This window comes from Phodopus roborovskii, unplaced genomic scaffold (assembly GCF_943737965.1).
Source record: "Phodopus roborovskii unplaced genomic scaffold, PHOROB, whole genome shotgun sequence".
In the NCBI taxonomy this organism is placed as follows: Eukaryota; Metazoa; Chordata; class Mammalia; order Rodentia; family Cricetidae; genus Phodopus; species Phodopus roborovskii.
The window spans coordinates 13,376,470-13,398,422 of NW_026126525.1; the positions used below are offsets into that span (position 1 = coordinate 13,376,470).

The following is a 21,953-nucleotide window of genomic DNA, read 5'->3' on the forward strand; positions in this document are numbered from 1 at the left end:
CTTGATGATGGATGGCCCTTTAAGGTAAGGTAAAATAAGCCTTTTCTCTCCCAAGTCACTTTCAGTTATGGTGTCTCACAGCAATGGAAACCAAGTCATGATTCATGACAATCACTTAGCTGACTGCAACACAATCGATTAATTCTGTGATCAGATTGATAGATGACATTGGTCTTCAAGGTAACATTATACTTTCATTTTATTAACTGTAGTTACGTGATTCCAGTAAAGGTTCTAGAATCTTCTGTCCCATTATAGCTGAACCTCACCACAGGATGGAGAGGGAGTCTGTGAGAATTTACGGCTGAAAAGAAAAAAAAATTATTCAGTGAAAGAACATGAACTCAGGAAAAAGACATATATTTAATAAGACTCTACTAATGTGAACTGTGAGCTATACACAGAGTTGTGAAACAGCCCTCTCCTGGGTTCAGGTCCCTCTCTCCTGACACTGGGAATCATTGCTAGTTGGTGTCATGAGTCATATGTAAACTACAGGGAAAGGAACAACCTTCATGAATACTCTCTGAAAACATACTCATTGCAAACATATGTGCATTTATGCCAACATGCTCGCGTATGTTGACCTTGCCTCAGTGCAGTGATTTTCGGTGAGACCCTCAAGAAACTTGTGGAAGATTACTGGGGCAGTCTGTGTGGTCCTCCCTGAGAATTTAGCACTTTTCTTCCCTCTGGCACCTTAGTTCTTTGAGGTACTGTCTCACTCTATAGCCCTGGTTGGAACATGCATCCATCCCATTGGCCCAGCATCCCAAGTGCTGTGATTACAGAAATGTGCTACCTCACCAGAGTTACCATTCCAGAGACCCCACTGTCTCTCCTTTATGAATTAAACAAAAGAATGCAGAAAAGCAGGGATGTGGGTGCCTTTGGGCTATTCAGAAACTGAATAGTCCTGGCATGATACAGCATTCCTGCCCTGCGTATAATGATTGGTAACCAGAGAAACACACAGGACCTGAGCTGGGCACCATGAGCTCTTAGGTGTGTGGGCCAAATCAGAAACAGACTTTTGAAACATGAGAAGAAATAAATAAGCCATGGAAGCTGATCATCACAACAGGTTTGGACATTTGACTGAGATAGAAATGTTTACCTCTGGTATTTTATCATTTCTATTAGCAGCTCCACTTTCATTATCAATATTTGAACCCTGGGAGAGAGAGAAAAAGAAATAAAATCATAGGAATAAAAGTTTGAGGTAGACATGTTTAAATTGAGGGGAGCACATTCATCTGAATTTTGAATGAAGATAGAGATCACACACATGTACACACACAGAGAGGGAGGGAAGGGAAGGAGAGAGAGAGAATATCCTTCGAGTAAGCTTGGGAAAAGACACTGAAGTCTTTTTATGTCCTACAAATAAATTCATCTCTTTTTTTATACAGTCCTTGAGTACACACTTGAGCAAATGCTAGATGGAGGTTAATATCCTCTAATGAAAGTAAATATATTTTTAGCAAACTAATACTTTATTGTTGTATTTCCAAAGACTGCCACTCAGCAAAATAAAGGAGTCTCGAGTAGGATGAAATATGTGTTTAATGTGTGTGCCTGCAAGTGTGCATGAGTGTACATGAGTGTGCGTGAACTGTGAGTTGCGAAGTACACCATGAGCTGCTGGGAAAGAAGTAAAGAGAAAGGAAGTTGGAGACTTCATCACACCATCCACAAAGCCATCCACTGGGGCTGACACTCACAGGACCAGATTCACACCACAGCAGGATACTACAGATGCCACAGACACAGTAGTAAGAGGAGCAGGGCCAGCTCCCTGCTCTTCAGGGCTCCCTCACCCTCACTCCTCCATGTACTGTCAACTGAGTGACCTTGGGAAGATCAGCTGCCTTAAAAGCCTTTCTTTCCTAGTGCTCTTCTTGCTCTTCTCCCTTCCCAGCTGAGGAAGACTTCCTTGGCAAGTTGCCTTGACCCTATTGTTCTAAGATGACAAGAGAGTTGGAGTTGAGGAGTTAGGAGCAATGATGTAATTCTGGTATAGTTCTTACTATCCTTCTTTACATATGTTGGATGTAATTTTGTCTAAATTATACAGAGAAGACAGCAAAGGTTTGGGATCACGTTTGTCTGACAGCTTTTCTTACATTAGTGCTTCTATCATGGACATCTAAACTTTATTGTATTCTCAAACATTAGGACTCTTGGACTTGACAGAGAAGAGGAAGATCCCATAGGGAATTCTACCTTGTTCATCTTTCCTGAAACGCCAGTGGAATTTAGTAGAAAAAGTCAAATAACTACCTCTGGATGGAAACAGGTTTCAGGCTCCTGCACTTCGTCACACTTCTCCCCGGCAGCAGTGAACTTTGTGAACAAACACATACACTCCTCAGCTGTGATTTCTGGCATCCACTTCACTAAGTTGACCATAAACCTGTGCTCACAGATACCAGACAGAGTCAGTGAATGACCCTCTCTTCATCAAAGTGTTTGCTACAGAAGCACATGAGTTCTAGGCTTCAAATTCATGAGTGTAAAACGTTTAAATATTCCACTTCTTCAAGGGTCTTATGAAACTTTCTAATTCATAGAATGGACTCTTGAGTACCACACACACACACACACACACACACACACACACACACACACACACAGAGAGAGAGAGAGAGACCTGATTGAACATAGTGGATCTTCTACAAGATTTGTCTAAATCAATTAATTCCCTTCCCTCAGCTAATGCTGTTATATTACACTTGGTACAGACAAGTGTCTAAATCCAAAATAATGGGTCATTATTCCTGGCACTTAAACATTACATGAGAGGATAGAAGTAAAACTCCTGCCCCTTTGCATCTCTCCTGTTTTAAAACACTGAAGTTCTCTAGACAAAAATCCATATCATTGGAGACTAAAGTGTTCAGTGGGTAAAGGTCCCTGCCACCGTGCCCGACAAGTGAGTCCTATCCTAGGACATACATTATGGAAGGAGAAAACCAACGGCCACAAGCCGTACATAGTGCATGCAGTGGCATGTGTGCATGTTTTTGTACACACATATGCACATTTACAACATTTTTAAATACCATATCCTAAACACCTCTCCTAAAAGAAAAAAAAAGTTCACCTCATTTGCAACTGTCCGGTAGCCCTCTATCTAACTTCATGGCCCTTTCCAAATTACAGCCTGGTGGATAGATGGTCCAAATTTCCAATAATGGAGAGGAAAAGCTAGATGTTCATTTATAAACAATAGCAATAAATATACAATAATTTGTGGCAAAAAGAGCAAACAATTTGTTGAAAAACACAACTTGTATCAGCCGAAGCACATAGACACTAACTTTCTGTGTCAGTAAAGCCTTTGGGCTGTAGAAAGGGCTGGGAGATAGTTTGTACCTGTGTTTCTTATTCTGAAGGTCCTCATTGTGAGCCTGACACCAGTCTGAATGCAAAGCAGATATAAGTGCAGAGACCGATGGGAGCACATAGGTTGTGTCAGCCTCCAGATGCTCAAAGCAATGTCTTCTGAAGGCAAAGTCTGCTCTACAGCAGAGGTCCACAGCAGGATTGATTGTTCGATTTTCATTTACTCCACATAAATCTCCGAGAACTAAATCTGCCTGTACCAATGAGAAGTGGAATGTAGAGGTGATTTTAATATTTCAAGGATGCTTTAAAAATACATATGATTAGGTGAATAGCTAGTTCTGAAACTACCTGCAACCTTGCTTAGGAAAACACAGGTACTCGTAAGACTATATTCTTTTAAGACTATACTGTTGTACTGTGTAGCAAGAATGGTAAGGGAAATGGCACTATTGCAGAGAGTCAACCTATAGCAAATAAATACATTTACACAACAGAGAACTTCTCAGCTGTGAAAAACAAGGGCACCAGGAAATTTGAAGGCAAATGGATTGACCCACAGCCAAGCACTGGGATGAGCTCCTGGAGTTCAGTTGAAGAGAGGGAGAAGGGATCATATGAACAAGGGGTGTCAAGAACATGATGGGGAAAACCACAGAGAATGCTGGCCCATGCTAGTGGGAACTCACAACTACAGGCTGACAGCTGGGGAACCTGCATGGGACTGAACTAGGCCCTCTGAATATAGGTGACAGTTATGTGGCTTGATTTGTTTGGGAGTGGAGAGGCTGGCAGTAGCACCATGATCAATCCCAGGTACATAAATTGGATTTTTGGAGCCCATTCCCTGTTTTGTGATACCTTGCTCAGCCTTGATACAGGGGTGGGGAGGGGGCTTGGTCCTGACTCAACTTGGTATGCCAGACTTTGTTGATTCTCTGAAGGAGGCCTTCCCCACTTCTGAGGAGTGGATAGGGATAGGGTGGGGTGGGGAGGGGAGTGTTGGGGAGCAGGAGAAGGGGAGGAAGGGGTAACTGGGATTGGTATGTAAAATGAGAAATAAATTTTTTTAATTAAAAAAAGTTGTAACACTATTTAAAATAGGGTTTCTATTCTAGGATATAGTGCAGGGATATCCTGCCTAGCATGAGTAAGAACTAAAAATAAGCAAATAAGGTTTTCTTGCCATTCTGGGACAATGTTGTGCTTCCTAAGACATTTGCAATAGCTAATCACCTCTGACATAATTTAAAATGAAGAAAGATAATTTGAAGAATCCTTGAAAACAACTAGGACATTGTCTTCTGATTTTCAGGGATTTACATGGTAAGCCAAAAGAAAAAACCATATTTCCTGCTTAGACAAGATGGAAAACAACAGAGAAGAGTGGAGAATTCATATAAATCAACAATGGAAGGATTGAGAAAGAAAAGCCAAGTAGCATATCTGCAATCCCAGAACCCGAGACAGAGGCAAGAGGAGTACAACTTGGGAGCAGACTGGTCTATAGAGTGAATTCTAGGCCAGCTAAGACTGTACAAGGAGATTGCCTCAAAAACAATAACAACTAAAATAGACAGGGCACCCACAGACATGCTAATGAGGAGGGGACAGGTCTCACTGTGTCCCACCTCTAGAGCTAGAGGCAATTGAGAAGCGCTGAGAGAGGAAGAATTAGTCTTCCCCAGGGATGGATAGGTCCCCTAATTAGTTATCTAATAGCAAATGATCAAGCCTAAAAGCATTTCATACAAGTAACACCGAATGCTCTCACCGTGTGTGTGTGTGTGTGTGTGTGTGTGTGTGTGTGTGTGTGTGTGTGTGTAATAATAACAATTTAAAAAAAGAGGTCATGAATCTGAAAGGGAGTGACGGGTAAGAACTGAAAAAAAAGAATAGGCAGGTATGTGGACCATACTCACCAAGTCATCAACACAAGCAAACTCTTCACTTAGGGTGCAGCAGGTTGTCAAAACCTCCATCATCCCATTACTAAGGTAGACCAGCTCTTCCAGGGACAGCTGAGGGGCTGCCTTGGTAAACTTGACAAGGTAACTGAAAGAAAACAAATGTGTTTGGCTCTGGATAATGACACATACCCATTTCCCCTTGAATAGCTACTGTACTCCAGATCAACCAAACTCATGAAAGGCGGGAACAGTTAGTATCAAAATACAATAGAACATCCTGGGCAAAAACAACTTTGACCAATAAGAAAAGTTTGTGAAATATTTTGTGTTAATGGTAAGTACTCTAGAAGGAGCATTTGACAGACATGTTAGGAATAAGATAAAGAAAGCTAAGATCCTTAAATAGATTGAGGTGGACATCACAGCTAACAGCAACATTGCAAGAATAATGAACTCACATGAATTGAAGATGTTGACCTTTAATAAACCCAGTACTAGCATGATCATTATTTTCAAATCTAAATTAATTGCATATTATTCTTGAATTCTCCTAAAAGTATCAAAAAATAAACACTACAATGTTAAGCAAATCCACTGATAATTCTGTAATCATCACTGGCTGAATCCTCGAACTAACCATCAGTTTCCCAGGAAGTTTTCTCCACTCTCTTCTCACATAGGACAGAACTCAAGAATCCTGCTTTGGGGGTGAGAAACCCAGGTTCACAGACACTAAAGCACTACAAGAACACTGTCTAGAATCTCCTAATCCTTTCATTTGTGACCTTATTTCTGGTCAAGGATTCATGTAAAGGTTCAGTGTGGATTTGTGACTTCTATATTTTTGTTCCTTCTCAAAGGTGATGCATTGGCACAACTGAAAACCCTACCTAATGGTCTCGGTTTGAAAGCATTTTATCCCAGACACAAGTGTGAGTCCAGGTATGCAGACAACCTACTGGAGTTTCAGGGCATCCTTCTCCAACTCCTGGAAGAGCTTGCATTCTTGTTGAACCATTGCCAAGCTCTTCTCTGTTGTCTCATTGAATTTATCCTCCTGAAAATTAAAAGCAATCACAATTACAAACATATTATCTAAAACTGAATGAGGCGACATGTTGGCTTGTTGAATATCTTTTTTGTTTACAGATTACACCCAGTCTCTAATTGCCATATATCATTCAGCAAATAGAGCAAGAATTTGAATTATTCAATTATAGACAGTTCAAATAGCTCATCCTTTTTTAGATCTATAGGAGTTACTCAGTAAAATTTAAATTTTATCTTGGCAATTTCTGTACTTAATCCTCATCTAAAAGCAGCAGAGATGTTGTTCTCTGCATTGTTAGTAAAGGGATGTAGCTTTGTGAACTTAAGCAACATTCCAAGGATGACCGAGCTAATAAGCATTGCTGTAGAACATTATCGGTGTATTTATCTTTATTTGTGTCTTTCCCCATCATTTATGTTTAAAGTTTCAAACTTCCCATAGTCATCTTCAATTATTTTTGATGAACTTTTTTTTTGTCACAGCATAAATTAGAGAGAAAACCACACTGCAACACATGGGTATGGTAGGACAAATGTGTCTCCAAGAAAATGAGATTTTCTAATTCCATGATTCATCCAAAGATGAGGAGTAGAGTGGCTTGTTTAGGACAATGACAAAGCCTAAATGAAAACTAAAAAAGCAGTTTTCTTATTGCATTGCCTAAATTTGAATGATTATAAAGTTTTATAATATGTAAAAGAAAAATAAAAAATAAAACAAAAGTAGTATGTAAAACAGGAATTGTGAAAATCTGTCAAGTGCTCTTATACTACATGAAGTTATATTTTATAAGTATATGAAGAGATCTAGAACGTTATTAATTTAAATATTTAAACAAGAAAAAATGAACAAATTTTTATGTTAACTTTAAGATAATATATCAAAACTTATATGGATATGAGATATTTTTAGTTGAAAATTTCATACAACTTTTGATCATATACACCCTTTTATATAGGAAATTTTTAGTATGATTTTAGAAATCTTACAAAACTGTAAACACATAACTAACATGCCCAGTGTCCACACACTATAGGAGAGCAGGTGAGTAAATGACATCACCTCGCTACAATAGAATGCCATGCTTAGGAAGGGAAACGTTTTCTACATTAGAAGCTGGGAGTCACATGCTCACTGGAGCCTGTGGAGGGAATGCAGCTATTTTACCACTTTGAGTTGAGCCCTGTACTGCTTGCTTATTTCATTCACTGAAACTCTGGGGAGAAGAAATGTCTGTTCTTTTAAGTCGTTAGCTGTGTGGCCACAATAGGAAACAAATATAGCACCATTTAATACAAAGTAGAAAGTTTCCTGTTATACTAAATAATGAAGGTCCAAACAATTTCTAAGAAATGGATTTTTTGATCTTATTTTTAAGACATATGCAAATACAAGGAAAGCAATATGAAAGAAAATATTTGATATAATATTACAATTATAACATAATTGTATAGTACATATAGTATATCATTATATTGTAATCAGAAAGCTTTAATACAAATTGGTCATTGTTTTTGGTTTTTTGAATCTATATCCACGGCACCTACCGCATGGCGGTAACAGCCTGCTGCGTTTTCTCTGCTACAGCAATCTTCCAGGAGATCTTTATACACTTTAGTGACTCTTAAGAGCTCTGGTGTAGAAAGGTAATTATGCCTCCTGGAGTACTCATGAGTAAACCTGGTGTGCAAAACATTTATTTTGTTAGAACTCAGAAAGAACAAAAGAGCCAACTCTGCTTTCACTGAATCTAGTAAGATCTAACACTGTGTCTGTTGTCAAAGCTAATTGGAATTTAGTCTGTTCATTAGAATACACAGATATTTTTCTGTATTATGTTTCAGGCTAACATCCTTTCTTCATCAAGAGTATAGAGTTGTTGGAACTATTTTAAAACTCTCTTAGAAGAATTTAATATGTGATACTGTGTATCAAAGCCATGTCTTAACTGAAGGACTCCAAGTCAACAGGCCACAGAGAAACATCACATCTGTGGTTAGTTTCTCTGCTACTCCCAATAGCTAAGAACTGGAACCATGAGCAGATGAATAAAGAAAATGTGATACATACACAATGACATTTCTTCATCCATAAGGAAAAAAATAAAATCATAAAATTTGCAGGAAAATAGATGGGGCTGGGGATTATTGTATTGAGAAAAATAAGCCTGACTCAGAAAGATAAATACTGCATGTTTCTGTCAAACACAGAATCTAGATTCAAGTGTGTGTGTGATTTTGTGTGTGTGTGTGTGTGTGTGTGTGTGTGTGTGTGTGAGAGAGAGAGAGAGAGAGAGAGAGAGAGAGAGAGAGAACTAGAAGAGTTCAAGGTTCAACAGAGGGCGATGAGATTCACGTGACTTAAAAACAGTTGGAGGATTGTGGGGAAAGAAGGTGGACAGAAAAGGAGGACAGATAGACAGGAGAAGACAGTGACATATAAATATGAAAATTCCAAATGAAACCCACCACTTTGCACTGACTTTAAAAATCAATAATAATAGAAAATAAAACAGACAGTTTGCCCCAGTGACAAATAAGATTCAGATTTAGTCCTGCAGCTTACAGTCCATTAATGTTCCTCTTCGGAACTGTGGGGTGACATTGCTGGACAGTCAAGCCTGTGACTTCCTAGACCACACTCCCTGGGGACAGATCCTTACAGTACTGTTTTAACTGTGACTCTTGAACAAGCCACTTAACTCCTTTATTTCTCAGTTTGTTCATTCAAAATACCAGGGGAAATGGTACTTACTCTACATTTGGTTTTAGAACCAAAATCAATAATTTGATTTAGATATTTAGCCTATTGCCTGGCACATGTAAAGCATTCAGTATATGCTAGCTATCACTGTAATAGCATCATCATTCTTACTTAAAAGTATGTGGATTAACTAATTGCAAGCCATAATCTTTATAAATCGTGTGATGCCAAGTGAATTAAATGGTGCCTTATCCTTCCACACAAATTAGCCAGCATAGAAATGTCCTAGTTTTGTTTATCTTCTAAATTTTCAATAGAGAGTTACAGTACTCAATTAAGAGGCCGTCCTGGTTAGAATCTCGTTCTTGACACACATTTTGGCTGTCGGTAAATTTAGGTTCTCTGGGAGATAAGTCTTCTGGTTTGTCTTCTTTATTTGTATTAATTATACAGTCTCCACGCTCTGGCATTTTCTTTTCACAGCACTCTTTGATTTTACTCGAGATGAAATCTTGTTTTGAACAAATATGGTTCATAACCTGGCTCTGCATCAAATAATGACAAGAAAAGTTTTGACTCTCAGATTTTCTTCAAGAATGGCTGCTTACAAAGCCAAACCTGAACATACATTTGCACCCACCCCATCAACAGAGCCAATCATGAACATAATGTTACCAACCCAATCTTGCCCAGACATTAGCACCCATCCCTTCAACAGAGCCAGTCCTGAACATAACATTACTTCCCACCCATCAACTGATTAGATAAATATTATCCACCTAAATTTCTCACTGATTTGATATTCATGAAGTTTCACAATTGTGCAATTGTCTTCTTCCCTTAAGAGTTTAGGTAATATAATTGTTTAAAAGAAAAAAAAGGAGGACTCTCTCATAAACTTACATTCATTGCTAAATATTAGTGTTTTAAGTACTTTTTCTCCACTTCTCTGATACATTGAAACCTTCACTTAAAAAAAAAAATCACTGTATTCATCTACTTAGCTTTAGTGAAGTAGGCACACATGCCTGGCATGGCACATATGTAGAGGTCAGAGGACAATTGTGGAAGCTGGATCTTTCCACCATAAGGGTCTTGGGGACCAAACTCAGGTCCTCAGCCTTGAAAGCGAGTGTCTTTACCCACTGAGCCATCCCACTGGTCTCACTGTTATCTTCTGATGTTGTATCCACAGGAGTTGTCTGTGCTTTCCACAGTAGCCACTGAAGGCATCTAATCTAGTTTTCTTGTGAACTTAAACTATCTCCCAAGGATGTACCAAACCCCACATATATTTGATAAACGAATGAAGTATTGGTAAGGGGACTAGTGGTAAGGGTTAAGGACAATGAGTGATCTTCCAAGGGACCCAGGTTGTGTTCCTAACATCCATATGGTGGCTCATGGCTGCCTGTAACTCCAGTTCCAGAGGATCTAAAGTTCCCTGACTTCTGTAAACACTTGAACAAAGATGGTACACACACACACACACACACACACACACACACACACTCACACACACTCTCACACACACACACACACACACACTTTTTTTTTAAGGAAGGAGAGGCTCTTCCAAAGAAGCATAAATATACTGTAGTGTTACAAAAGGATGAAGGAGAAACTAGAATAGGAGGATTAAATGAGGAGAAGAAGGATGAAAGGGCAGAAATAGAAGGCAGAAAGGGGAAAGGAAGGAATATGAGGACGGACAACTAACAGCAAAGGCCTTTTGAAAAGCTAAATGAAACCTACTACTGTGGCAGCTTCCTAAAATACATACATATATGGAAGGGGTTATATGGGGTTACCATAAAACAAGGGAGAAAATACCCCAACTAGATATCTTAGGTGAACAAGTAAAACCTTAGTAACATGAATGGGTTACATTTTGTTGAGGTGTTGGCCAAAGGTGTCCCAAAGACCTCCCCAAGCATAGGCTATTGTCAGTTCTATGGGTTACCTTTCACAGCCTGTTGATAAGGTCCTGTTGCTGAAGACACCATTTACTTATGTCACTGAACATGGAGAAATCTAGCTAGTACCCAACTAGAAGCTTCAGCCCTCATCAGAGAATCTTCTTCTTACAGCAGATGGCAACTAACCCAGAGACCCACAACTGGGCCAGTGTGCACACGGGGTGGGGGGACTTTGGAGCACTGGGTCCTTAATGGGGGGAGAGTCTTACTAAAACCCTCTATTCAAGGTCCGTGGGTCTATGTGGAAGAGGAAGTAGAAAGATTGTAAGAGTCAGAGGTGGTGATGACTCCAAGAAAACAGCATCTCCCAGACACAACAGGGAAAGTGGGCACAACCTTGGAATTGATAGCTTATGGGAGAGGGAAATCAGTTTTCTCCAGTGGAGTGACACTGGGTATCTCAACCTCACTCCAGAGTAGCCCCCCCATGCCCAGGGACAATTGTTAGTCATCACAAAATGAACTCAATTTTGTGTGTGGAGTGTGGCATGTATGAGTGTGTATGTGTGTGTAGGGGGTGCTTTGCTTTGACATTGCCTTTTGGCTTTGTTTATTTTGTTCATTTTGGGTTTTGGCTTTTTGTTGTTGTTTTGTTTTGTTTTTATGTATTTTTTCCCTAAGATATAAAGGACATAATATTGTATGGGTAGGGAGGTGGGAAAGATTGGTTGGGGGAGGGGAAAGAATGTGATCAAAATATAGTGTATGAAAAAGGCCAATTAAAAAAAACAAAACTTGATAAGGAGGTGATTGATTAGGAAGTTAACCATTACAGAAACTACCAAGTGGAGACTTCACAGGTAGAAGAAGCTTTCTTATTTGTGGAACAATTTCTGCATGTCTATTTTAAGTGTGAGGCTGTTAAAATAATCAAATGTATATAGTGGGTGAGAGAGAAACCTTGTCTTCTTTCATCACTGTTATTCCCTCTACATAAAGATTGGGGACAAGGGAAAGAGGAAGGTTATGTTATTCACACAGGACCAACTTTAACAGCTGACTTGACTCTCAGTCTCCTCTCCAGACTCTCCTGCACCTTCCCCCAACCGTACCCCACACTCTCTGGGTACTTCAGCTCTCCCTGACTCCACTCAACACATCTGTAATCTTCTGTGGGACACTGAGGGTAAAGGACAGCATGAAGTCCAAGGCTAAGGTGAGAGTGGGGTAGGAATTTGTACCACATTTCCAGCGTTCATATCTCATCTGAAGCCAGTATTGTTCTAGGCAAAGCATGTTTCAATTTCCTAAGAATTCATTTCTATTTTCAGTTAATGACAATTGAATTTCTTCCATTTCTCCATAAAGACACTAAAGAGGAGGAAATTTGAAACACAATATGATCCCTTAATTTCATCTACAAGGCATAGACAATTTAAATTATTATGCTAATTTAGCATATTAGATTTAACATTATTAAACCCACATTTCCACAAACAACCAAATACTATGAAAATTATGAGTGGCATCCTTTTTAACTGGGTTATATTTGAGAATATAATAATTTGGGAGGACATCTTCTGTCCACTGCTTAATTTAAAGCAGATATTTCCCAGTCCCCTAAAATTGATCTTATTTAAGTAATATACTCTACTGTAAGTAAAACAACTAAACAAATTTAAAGTCATCACAAGAAAGCTTATTTTTAACTAAGAATAAGTCTTTGGGATTTTTTTTCAGTTTTTAAATGTTTTCCAACTTAATATTTTTATTGATTATTTGAGAATTTCATATAATTCACACCTATTATACTCTCCCATCCTGTGCCCCACCTCAAAAAATGCGGGGGAGAAGAATAAAATAGCCAAAGTCCAGTTAGTGCTAACTGTATACCCACTGGAGCATGGTCAGCCTCTAAAGTGGCCAGCTTCTAAAGATAACTGAGTCTTTCCCTACCTCTCCCTAGAAACCATCAACTCTGAAGAGCTGCACATCAGCAAGAGGGCTGGAGAGATGTTCAGTGATCAAGTATTCTCCTTCTAAGCATGAGAGCATGTGGGTAAGCCCCAGAACCCACACTTTAAATCTGTGTATTTTTAATGAAATTGCATTGCCTTTAAAGTACATAAACTATTTAAACTCTGCAACAATGTTTCTTTAAAACACACACACACACACACACACACACACACACACACTTTAAGGGTTACCAGATGCTGGGGTAGGTGCAAGAATTGGGGAGATGTTGGTCAAAGACAAAATTTCAGATCTATAGGAGCAATAATTTCAGGAATTCTATTGTAGACCATAGTAATTATAGTTAATAACAGTATGTCATATAACTTGAAAGTTGCTAGGGAAATAAATTGAAAGTGCTCTTACCACAAAACATATGTATACAAATATATAAAATATTTGTCAATTAGAAAGAAAGAGGAAGGAAGGCTAGAGGGAGGGAGGGGAAGGAGAGAGGAAAGGAGAGAGAGGAGGGGATGGACGGAGGGAGGGAGGAAAAAAGATCATTAGAAAGTACTTGAATAGAGGAGAACAAGAAAAGAGATACCATAGCAGAGGGAGCCATCATAGATTTAAGGAGAAATCTGGCACTAGGGAAATGTCCAGAGATCTACAAGGATAAACTCAACTAACAGTCTAAGCAATAGTGGTGAGGTTACCTTAAATGCCCTTCGATGATAATGAGATTGATGACTACCTTATATGCCATCCTAGAGCCTTCATCTAGTAGCTGATGGAAGCAGAAGCAAACACCCACAGTTAAACACTAGCCGAACTCCTGGAATCCAGTTATAGAGGGGGAGGATTGATGAGCAAAGGGGTCAAGACAAGGCTGGAGAAATCCACAGAATCAGCTGACCTGAACAAGGGGGAGCTCATGCACCCCATTCTGATAACTGGGAAACCAGTGTAGGGCCAACCCAGAACCCCTGAATGTGGGTGTTAGTTAGGAGGACTGGGCAGTCTATTGGGCCTCTAGTAATGGATCAGTATTTATCCCAAGTATACAAATGGACTTTGGGAATTCATCCCACATAGAGGGATGGGTCTCAGCTTAGACACACAGGGGAGGGCCTAGGCCCTGCCCCAACTGATATGACAGACTTTGAAGACTCCCCATGGAAGGCCTCACCCTCCCTAGGGAGCAGAAAGGGGAGGGGCTGGAGTTTGGTGGGGTTGATAGGGGAGGATGGGAGAATGAGGGAACTCAGATTGACATGTAAACAATCTTGTTTCAAATTTAAATTTAAAAAAAGAAAAAAATTAAAAAATAAATAAAAGTAAACACACCAAAAAAGAATATCCTGCATATCACATACCAAAGACATAATAAACTTCAAGTTTGTACAGAAACATACTGCCTCCAAATACTATTCACTCTGCAATGGTTTCTCAAACTAATAAATTCCTTTTGTTTCACAAATTTTAAAACAAACAAATAAACAAAAAACAAAAAAGGAAGAAAGAAAGAAAGAAATTACTTGAAAAGACCTTAGGAAATCAAACAAAACAACAACAACAAAAAAAAAACAATAATGTCATTTTTCTGGGGCTTACTGCAGGCTTGTGATGTAAGAGAGAATAATTACTAATGAGCAGGAGGAGCTAGGGATGCCAGATAACAGTTCTAGCCTAGTTAGGTCCCTGCTCATAGTTACCTAGTACATATTCTATGGAAAACTAGAAGAGGGGAGCCTTCATGTCTCTAAACATAAAGAAAGGACAGACTGATAATGCCTAAGTTGATCAGTATGCATCATACACAAAGATGTAACACACAGTATTTCAGTGAATATAACTAGGAGCACTTCCATGTGATAATTAGACTGTAAAGTTAAAAGAAACTGTTAAAAATCAGTGTTTTGCTTCCTTTTAAAGAATATTTACCTGGCCTTGGATGCACTGCACCACATCCCCTTCACAGCATAATTCGTACATGGTAGAAACATCTTCTAAGAGGGAAGTAAGGTCCTTAAATCCAATCTTGGGGAATTTTTTACTAAATACAGCAGTGTTTCTGGAAAGATCATTGATAGACCACTAAGATCATTTGAATAGCCAGTAGATTTAGAAAAGGGCCTTTCTTATGCAAGGACAACTGACACCATGACTTTTGCACAGATGTTCTTATAAAATAGCTGATGGTGTTGTTATATGGTGTATATGATCAGTTGGAAAATCAAAGGTTGGAGATTTTGCCAACACCACCTGGCTCAATTCCAGCTACAAATGGGCTGAGAAAGTCTCTGTGCTCCATAATTACTACAGCCAAACATGCCACGCGAGCCGATTGTGGTTATAATAAAAACATCCCAGACATGCTATTATCCACAATGCATCTCAGGACAGCCTCCTTTCCCTTGGCATCCTCTCATGCCCATGTCTTTTCCATCGTACCTTAATGACCCTTTTTCAAGCTATCCACGTAGACTCACCACCCCCAAACCCTTAAGAATCAGGAAGACTACAGATAAAACATCATCAGCTATTTAACAGAAACAACAAGAACAAAAAAAAAAAAAAGTGTATGCCACAAGCAAGAAAATATAAGAGACAAAGTAAAAAACTCACATAGAGTTTAAGACTTTGGGTCCAAATTTTATAAGGGCTCCACAAACAGTTCCTTGGTAAGAAGATGATGCCTTTAAATATTGTGTAATAGGAGCTGCCTGGAAGATAAAGGAAATTCTGCTGAAATGAGACCCAAATCTCACTGTTTTCTTAGTGTTTAATTACATGTTAATCTACTACTCCAGAAAATTTCCAGCTACAGAAAACACCTGGAATTTTATCTTAGTAAATTTCCATGTTGAGAGAAGTAGGTATCTTAAAATGTGTATTTTAATAGCACATTAAAAAGATAGTAGTATTCCTGACAATAGCATTGCACCTGGTAAGAGAAGGCTTGATGCAGCTTGTTCCCTGAACATGGCTGCCCCTACTGGCATGATTCCATCTTGTGATTAAAGCTGAAAGAAAGTTTGTCGCAGACAGAAGGCATCATGTCAGCATTTACCCCGGACACTCCTGCACTTGGGCTCTCTTCCAATTTATAAGAAAAACAAAATCCAAAGTGGGACCCTGGCAATTGGTGAATGTCTTTCATAGGTTTCTGGTAAACAGTGCATTTTTCTCAGTGGGTGACCAATGAACTTAACATAAGTGAATGTGGTAAGATAATATGGATTCTGGCAGATGTGCTTTTTAAAATGTTTAATGTTCAGCAAAGATATGGAGCTATGACATTGACATTTTCATACACTTGATAAAACAAGAGTGGTACCCACCTTGTCCTGAAAACAAGTAGCTTTCTCTTGCTGCTCACAACATGTGGTGGCTGCCTCCTCAAACCGAGCAGCCACAGTTAGAAGAACAGGGGAGAAGACAAAGGGGTTCCTCCTGGCAACCTCATACATATAGCTATAAAACATTAAGGTATTTAAAAGAGAGAAGGGCAAGCAAGGGAGATGGAGAAGTGTGGTTTACATAGGAAAGGAGAGGATGTGTGAAGAAGGCAAAGAAAGCAAACTGTCACAATGAAGGGAAGGTTAAGGAAGGACAACCATTGCAGGAGAGCTGAGTGTAAAGCAGTGTGATCCAGCCACCAGAACAAGCCATTGCCAGCCCTTAGCATTGGTGTTGATAACTCCAAATTATGGAAGACTTTGGCAGTTTTCATTCTGAGCACTGAGCTGTATGTGTTCTCCCTTCCTGTGACATGGCAAGCCTGTCTCCCTATCATATTAAAGAAAAGCAGCCATCTATCTAAATACACCACATTCGAAATTCAAGGACCATACCTCCTTAAGTTCAAACAAACTTGTGGTTGTTTCAAAGCACAATAGTTTCCAGAAAAAAAAATCCTTCTGAAATCACTAGGCTATTGCAAAGAAATTTGAGCTACATGTTCAATAAGTCTTCCCAAGATAAAATGTCCGATGTTCTTGGGAAGAAAATACTTCCATACCCATGTGTCCTAGCCTATTGAATGCTGTGCAAGTACCTCTGCCCTGTGGGTTATCACATTAGAAGATACAGGCACTAATGTGAGAGTCTTAAAGGCAAGGTCTGTGGCTGCAGGCTCACTGAGCACAGATTCCCAACTCAAAAAACACTGAGTGACTTTATGATTCAGTCTATTTGTCAAAGAACCCAGACATGAGAACATAGAGAAAAGCAGAAGTTGTTTGGAAAACAAAAATTTAAAACTGAAAAAAAAAAAAAAACAAAAAAGAAAGACTAGATCATAAGAACAATAATTCAAACCCCTTTGATACTAAAATGAAACTTACAGATTTAGAAAAGATCCATTGTTGTTTTTATAAGCTTGGCATTTCTCTTCTGGATCCAGAGTAGGAAAAGGGGGCAGAAAGCCTGTCTTAGCTTTCTTGTTGTAGAAGAAACAGAGTCTTCTTGCAAAGTCAACTTTACTGCAGCAGTGAGAAATATTATGTCTCTGTGGTAGCCCCTCCGAAGAACAGATCATGTCCTGTATGGCCTCATTCTGGACAAGAGAGAGGAAGACAATGTCTTGTCAAGGCAAAGGGCTTCTACTTCCTGAAGAGACTCAGTGAACACAAAGGACAGTGCTATCCTTGGGGAAAATGTTAGTTTACACAGTCATCTGCAGAATGGTTTTACCTAAGGCCTTTGGTAATCTCCCCACACTTTGAGATCCTATAGCAAGCCTCCTTTTCTTGGTCCTATTTAATGCCTACATTTCAGTGCTCCTCAAGCTTGTTGAAAGTGGACTCTGGATATGAGGAGGCTCTCTTTTGTCTCAGACTCAAGCAAGCTTATTTCAAGCGTTCTCTAAAATTTTCCATCTGGGACAGGCTGGCCATCTAATTTTGTGGCAGGGAGAAAGGAGACCAGTAAATACCTGAGAGTATTAACAACCCTGTGCTCTTTCTAGCAGAGGTTGGTATTGTTCATCCCATGATACAAGAATGCCTGCAATGGGATGAGAATCCAGATGCTCATCCACGGAGAGAAAGCTCTGGTGTCCTGAAAAACTCCAGCAAGGCATTTTCAAAAGGGTTGTTTCTATTGAGTCCTTTAAACATCCAATTTGATAATGTTGCTTTTGTTTGGTCTCTTCATTTGGGCTGCTACGGTCATTCCTGGTACGTTTTGTAAGCTTTCTCTCCATGGATGAAGAGTGTGTCCAGTGTACCGCTCTTAGATCTTGTTTGGGTAAGACTCAGAAGCAGTTTACTTACAGCTCTTTTTGAACACTCCGGAAGTGTCCAATTAGCCAAGCACCCATCCCTGTAATCCATCATGACTTTCACTAGAGTTTCCACCTCGTCAAAAGATACTTCCTGAACATACTGAGCAACTGCAATGATGGTCCTGCAACAATCCACAGAGGGGACAAAGTGATCTTCTGTGGAATTTCTAGTTATGTCTCACAATAGCTCACAGAAATGGCTAACGCATTTGCTCTTCATACAGCTGCTATTTGATTAAATTATCTTTGAGGAGCGTTTGCCTTCCTAGAATGAACCAGATAAAAATACAGCAAGCACCAAAATGAAAGGGAATCCAGAACAACTCACAGGTATACAGTATTCTCCTCTATAAATTTCTGGGTAGCATAGAAGGGATCTGAAAAGCAGGAATATTTCGGTTATTACACATCCTTATATTTTAACATTTTCCCAAAAAATAACCTTACATGTTATTCAAGTGTGAAACTATAAAAGATGAATAGTGGAAATATTTCAACATGTTTCATAAGGAATGGAAAAGTCACACATACATGCAAAATAAATATGAGACCTAATCACAGCTGTGTGTGTATTCAGGAAATATAAATTGAAGTTATTTCAACTAAACTAAAAGTGAGCAGATTTTAGATTTTCCAGTGATGGTTTGCCATTTCCACCCTACATGTCTACCATTTATATATCATTTACAAGAGAAGCAATGCCATCAAAGCAAGGTATGATGATAGATACTATGCCTGGTGGCGGTATGAAGTTTTTAGCCCTAGTCATATGTTCTCTAGGCTTGCCCAAAATCACATTCTTTCTCAGATCATAGAACATTTGTTTGTCCACATATACTACATTTTTGGAGTATTTTTTATAAAATATTGTTCTACAGTATTTATCCCTAGTGTACAAATAAATGGACATTGGGAGCCCATTCTCCATAGAGGGATACTCTCTCAGCCTAGACACATGGGTGAGGGTTTAGGCCCTGCCCCAAATGATGTGACAGACTTTGATGATTCCCCCATGGAAGGTCTCACCCTTTCTTTGTAGCAGAAGAGGGATGGGATGAGGGTCAGTGGGGGGCATGGGAGGATGGGAGGGAGAGGGAACTGAGATTGATATATAAAATATGATTGTTTCTAATTTAAATTTTAAAAAGATAAAAAATCTTGTTCTGGGCATTATAAAACCTTGTTTTCCTGAGCACACAACACAACTATCATCCAATTTAGAATATAGTTAATATTCATCATGAATCCTTTGCAATCCCTAAATAAAGGACCAGAAAAGATTTCAGAGGAGTGTCTTATGAATTAAGACTGAAAAAATACTTTAAAAATTAGCAGGAGTGTAAGGATGTCCCATCTTAAGTGTAGAGAAAATATGTAAGCAAAAGCACAATGGCAAGAAACCTTGAGACATATTTAGAGACACACAATCCATATCACAAGAAGAATGAGGTCTCACTAGAGTTTGGATTATGAGGACCTGGTATATAAAATCAAGAAATATTGGCTTCAATTAGAAGCCATTGAGATCTTCTGATGATCGTAGTATGACTATATTTACACAATAGGAAAACCAGGCAATGAAGCATCCTATGTGCTGGGCTCTCCCTCAGTGCATAACAAATGGAAAGTAATGGGACTACTTGTCAAGTAGTAAGAAGGAAGAATAATTGGATGGTATGCAGTTGGAATATCATTAGGGGACTGTAGCAATTGTTCTATTGCAAAAACGTGGGACCTGAATTTTGCTGGGAGTAATAAAAAGGAAAGAAAGCACAGACACAAAACACGTTAAATAGACAAAAAGCAGCAGGATCTAAAATGGGTTGTTATGTGGGGAAAGCAATAGGAGACCTCAAGAAGAACTGGTATCTCATCAAACCTGCAACTGTCCTCAATAGCAGGCACCTCCAGGGTTATCTGATAGGATATGGCAGAGGCCAGGACCACTGCCATATGCTCAATGCTTTGTGCAAATTACATTCATCTTTTAAATTTATTTTTTGAGATTACAATATCATCACATCTTTCCCTCTCTCAAGCCTCCCATTTACCCCTCCTTGATCTATTTCAAACTTATGAACTCTTTTTTCCATTAATTGTTGTTACATACATTATATGTGCATATAGATATGTATTCTTCAATACATAAGTACAAATTGTTCAGTCTATATAATGTCACTCATATGTATGTTTTTTGGGCTGACAAAAAAAGAAAGAAAGAAAAAGAAAATTGCATTCATGTACAGAGATATGACTTTCTAGCCAAAAGGATTTAAAAAGACCCTTCTTTGGATAGGAAAATCTCCATTTCCCCATTTGGACATAAAATTGCCCTTTCCTCCAGACGGACATCCCCATGCATGGCCCAATGCTGTGTATATGTGGCAGAGAGCTGAAGAAGGAGGCAGGGTTTAATACACCCTGAAGTTATTTACCATCTAGTTGGGAGACATTGTGGGCAACCAAAAATAGTTTTTAAAGATTGTATATAAATTTTTAAATATGTGTATACATATATACTGTACATATTATTCTTCTTTTAGAATAAGTATACCTGGCACAAGAAATTACTAATATTTTGAAGTCTAAATTATATATCAAGACAACACTTTCTATCTGATATAGAGTGCTGGCCATTTCTGAGTTCAAACACCCTGTAGAACTGGTAATATGAAATGAAAATGAAAAGCTATATGCTGGTTGAAATTACTGACCAGTACACATAAATGAAGAAAAGAAGGAAAAAATAAAATCACAAGAGTAATCAAAATTTTAAAAAGCTAAAGAAAAGTAATTCCCCTAATTTAGTCATTCCCTGGTGATATTCAAGATAATTCCTTACCTACATCCTGAGGCTTTGTGGGTAGGGCTAGGGATTCAGTCAAAGAGAACAAGAAAAAAATAAAGCCTATAAATTTTACATGTTTCATGTTTAAGTAAAAAAGAGACCACATACAGGAGATAATGTGACTATGGCAAAATCAAGTATTTTATACTCTTCTTTGACCTAACATTTGTTAAAAAGTAACCTAGTTGATCTTTTTCTGAAATGCAGAGGCTTTTTGCCATGGTGCAAACTTCTTGCTAATTATTAACTAGGGGAAATTATGCTGTGTTTAGCTGGTGGGGGGTGTCTCTAAAATTGCCAAAAAATGTTCACAGGTAACACAATAAAAAGGAAATGCATTGTAAAAGCATTACGTTTCTTGGACCTGGAAGGTACCCCAGTAAGAAGACCTGAGTTTAGTCTCCACTTGTGTAAACCCAGAAATGCTAGTGCACACTAAACCCAGTGCTGAGGAGTATAGCTGGGCAGGTCCCTAGGACTGTCCCACCAGCCAGTCTACACCATTTGATGAGAGACTCTAACACACACACACACACACACACACACACACACACACACTGGACAGCTGAGAAACAGAACCAGAAGTCGTCCTCTATCTTCCACAGGAATACACAAATGTGCATGTGCACACACACACACACACACACACACACACACACACAGGCATACAGACGAGTGCACCTGTGCAAACCCACAAACATAAGCAAAACACAGTTTCATTTGTAACCAAAGAAAATTAAAATAAGTTTTTCAAGTCTTTAGGACCAGAACTAAGACAACAGTGAAAATATCAAATTCTGGAACTCTATAGAGAAAGAAATGCTCATACAACTAAAGCATTTAGAAAACAAGTTTTAGTAAGGATTGATAATCTTGAAATATTCATGCCATTTGAACCCATCACTAGAACCCAGGAAGTATATTG

At 38.8% G+C, this 21,953-nt stretch overlaps 1 protein-coding gene across 1 annotated transcript; it reads right to left on the reverse strand.

Annotated features, from left to right (window-relative positions):
- Positions 1–194: 194 nt before the first annotated feature.
- Afm (afamin) lies at positions 195–21,137 on the reverse strand. Its single transcript, XM_051198186.1, has 15 exons — positions 21,023–21,137; positions 18,509–18,557; positions 18,170–18,302; positions 17,240–17,451; positions 16,235–16,367; positions 15,519–15,616; positions 14,835–14,964; positions 9,343–9,557; positions 7,857–7,989; positions 6,218–6,315; positions 5,271–5,403; positions 3,379–3,602; positions 2,284–2,416; positions 1,118–1,174; positions 195–304 (listed from the first exon to the last, which is right to left on the reverse strand). The coding sequence occupies exons 1-15, from the start codon at positions 21,132–21,134 to the stop codon at positions 299–301; spliced, it is 1,866 nt and encodes a 621-aa protein (XP_051054143.1). The 5' UTR covers positions 21,135–21,137; the 3' UTR covers positions 195–298.
- Positions 21,138–21,953: the final 816 nt, after the last annotated feature.

Coding starts and splice junctions, on each gene's coding strand:
- Afm (XM_051198186.1), bottom strand. CDS start 21,134: ATGTGGTCTCTTTTTTACTTAAACATGAAACATGTAAAATTTATAGGC. Junction 14,965..15,518: donor CCCAAAGTCTTAAACTCTAT/GTGAGTTTTTTA, acceptor TGATCTTTCCAG/AAACACTGCTGTATTTAGTA. Junction 2,417..3,378: donor CTTCAGAATAAGAAACACAG/GTACAAACTATC, acceptor CTGTGAGCACAG/GTTTATGGTCAACTTAGTGA.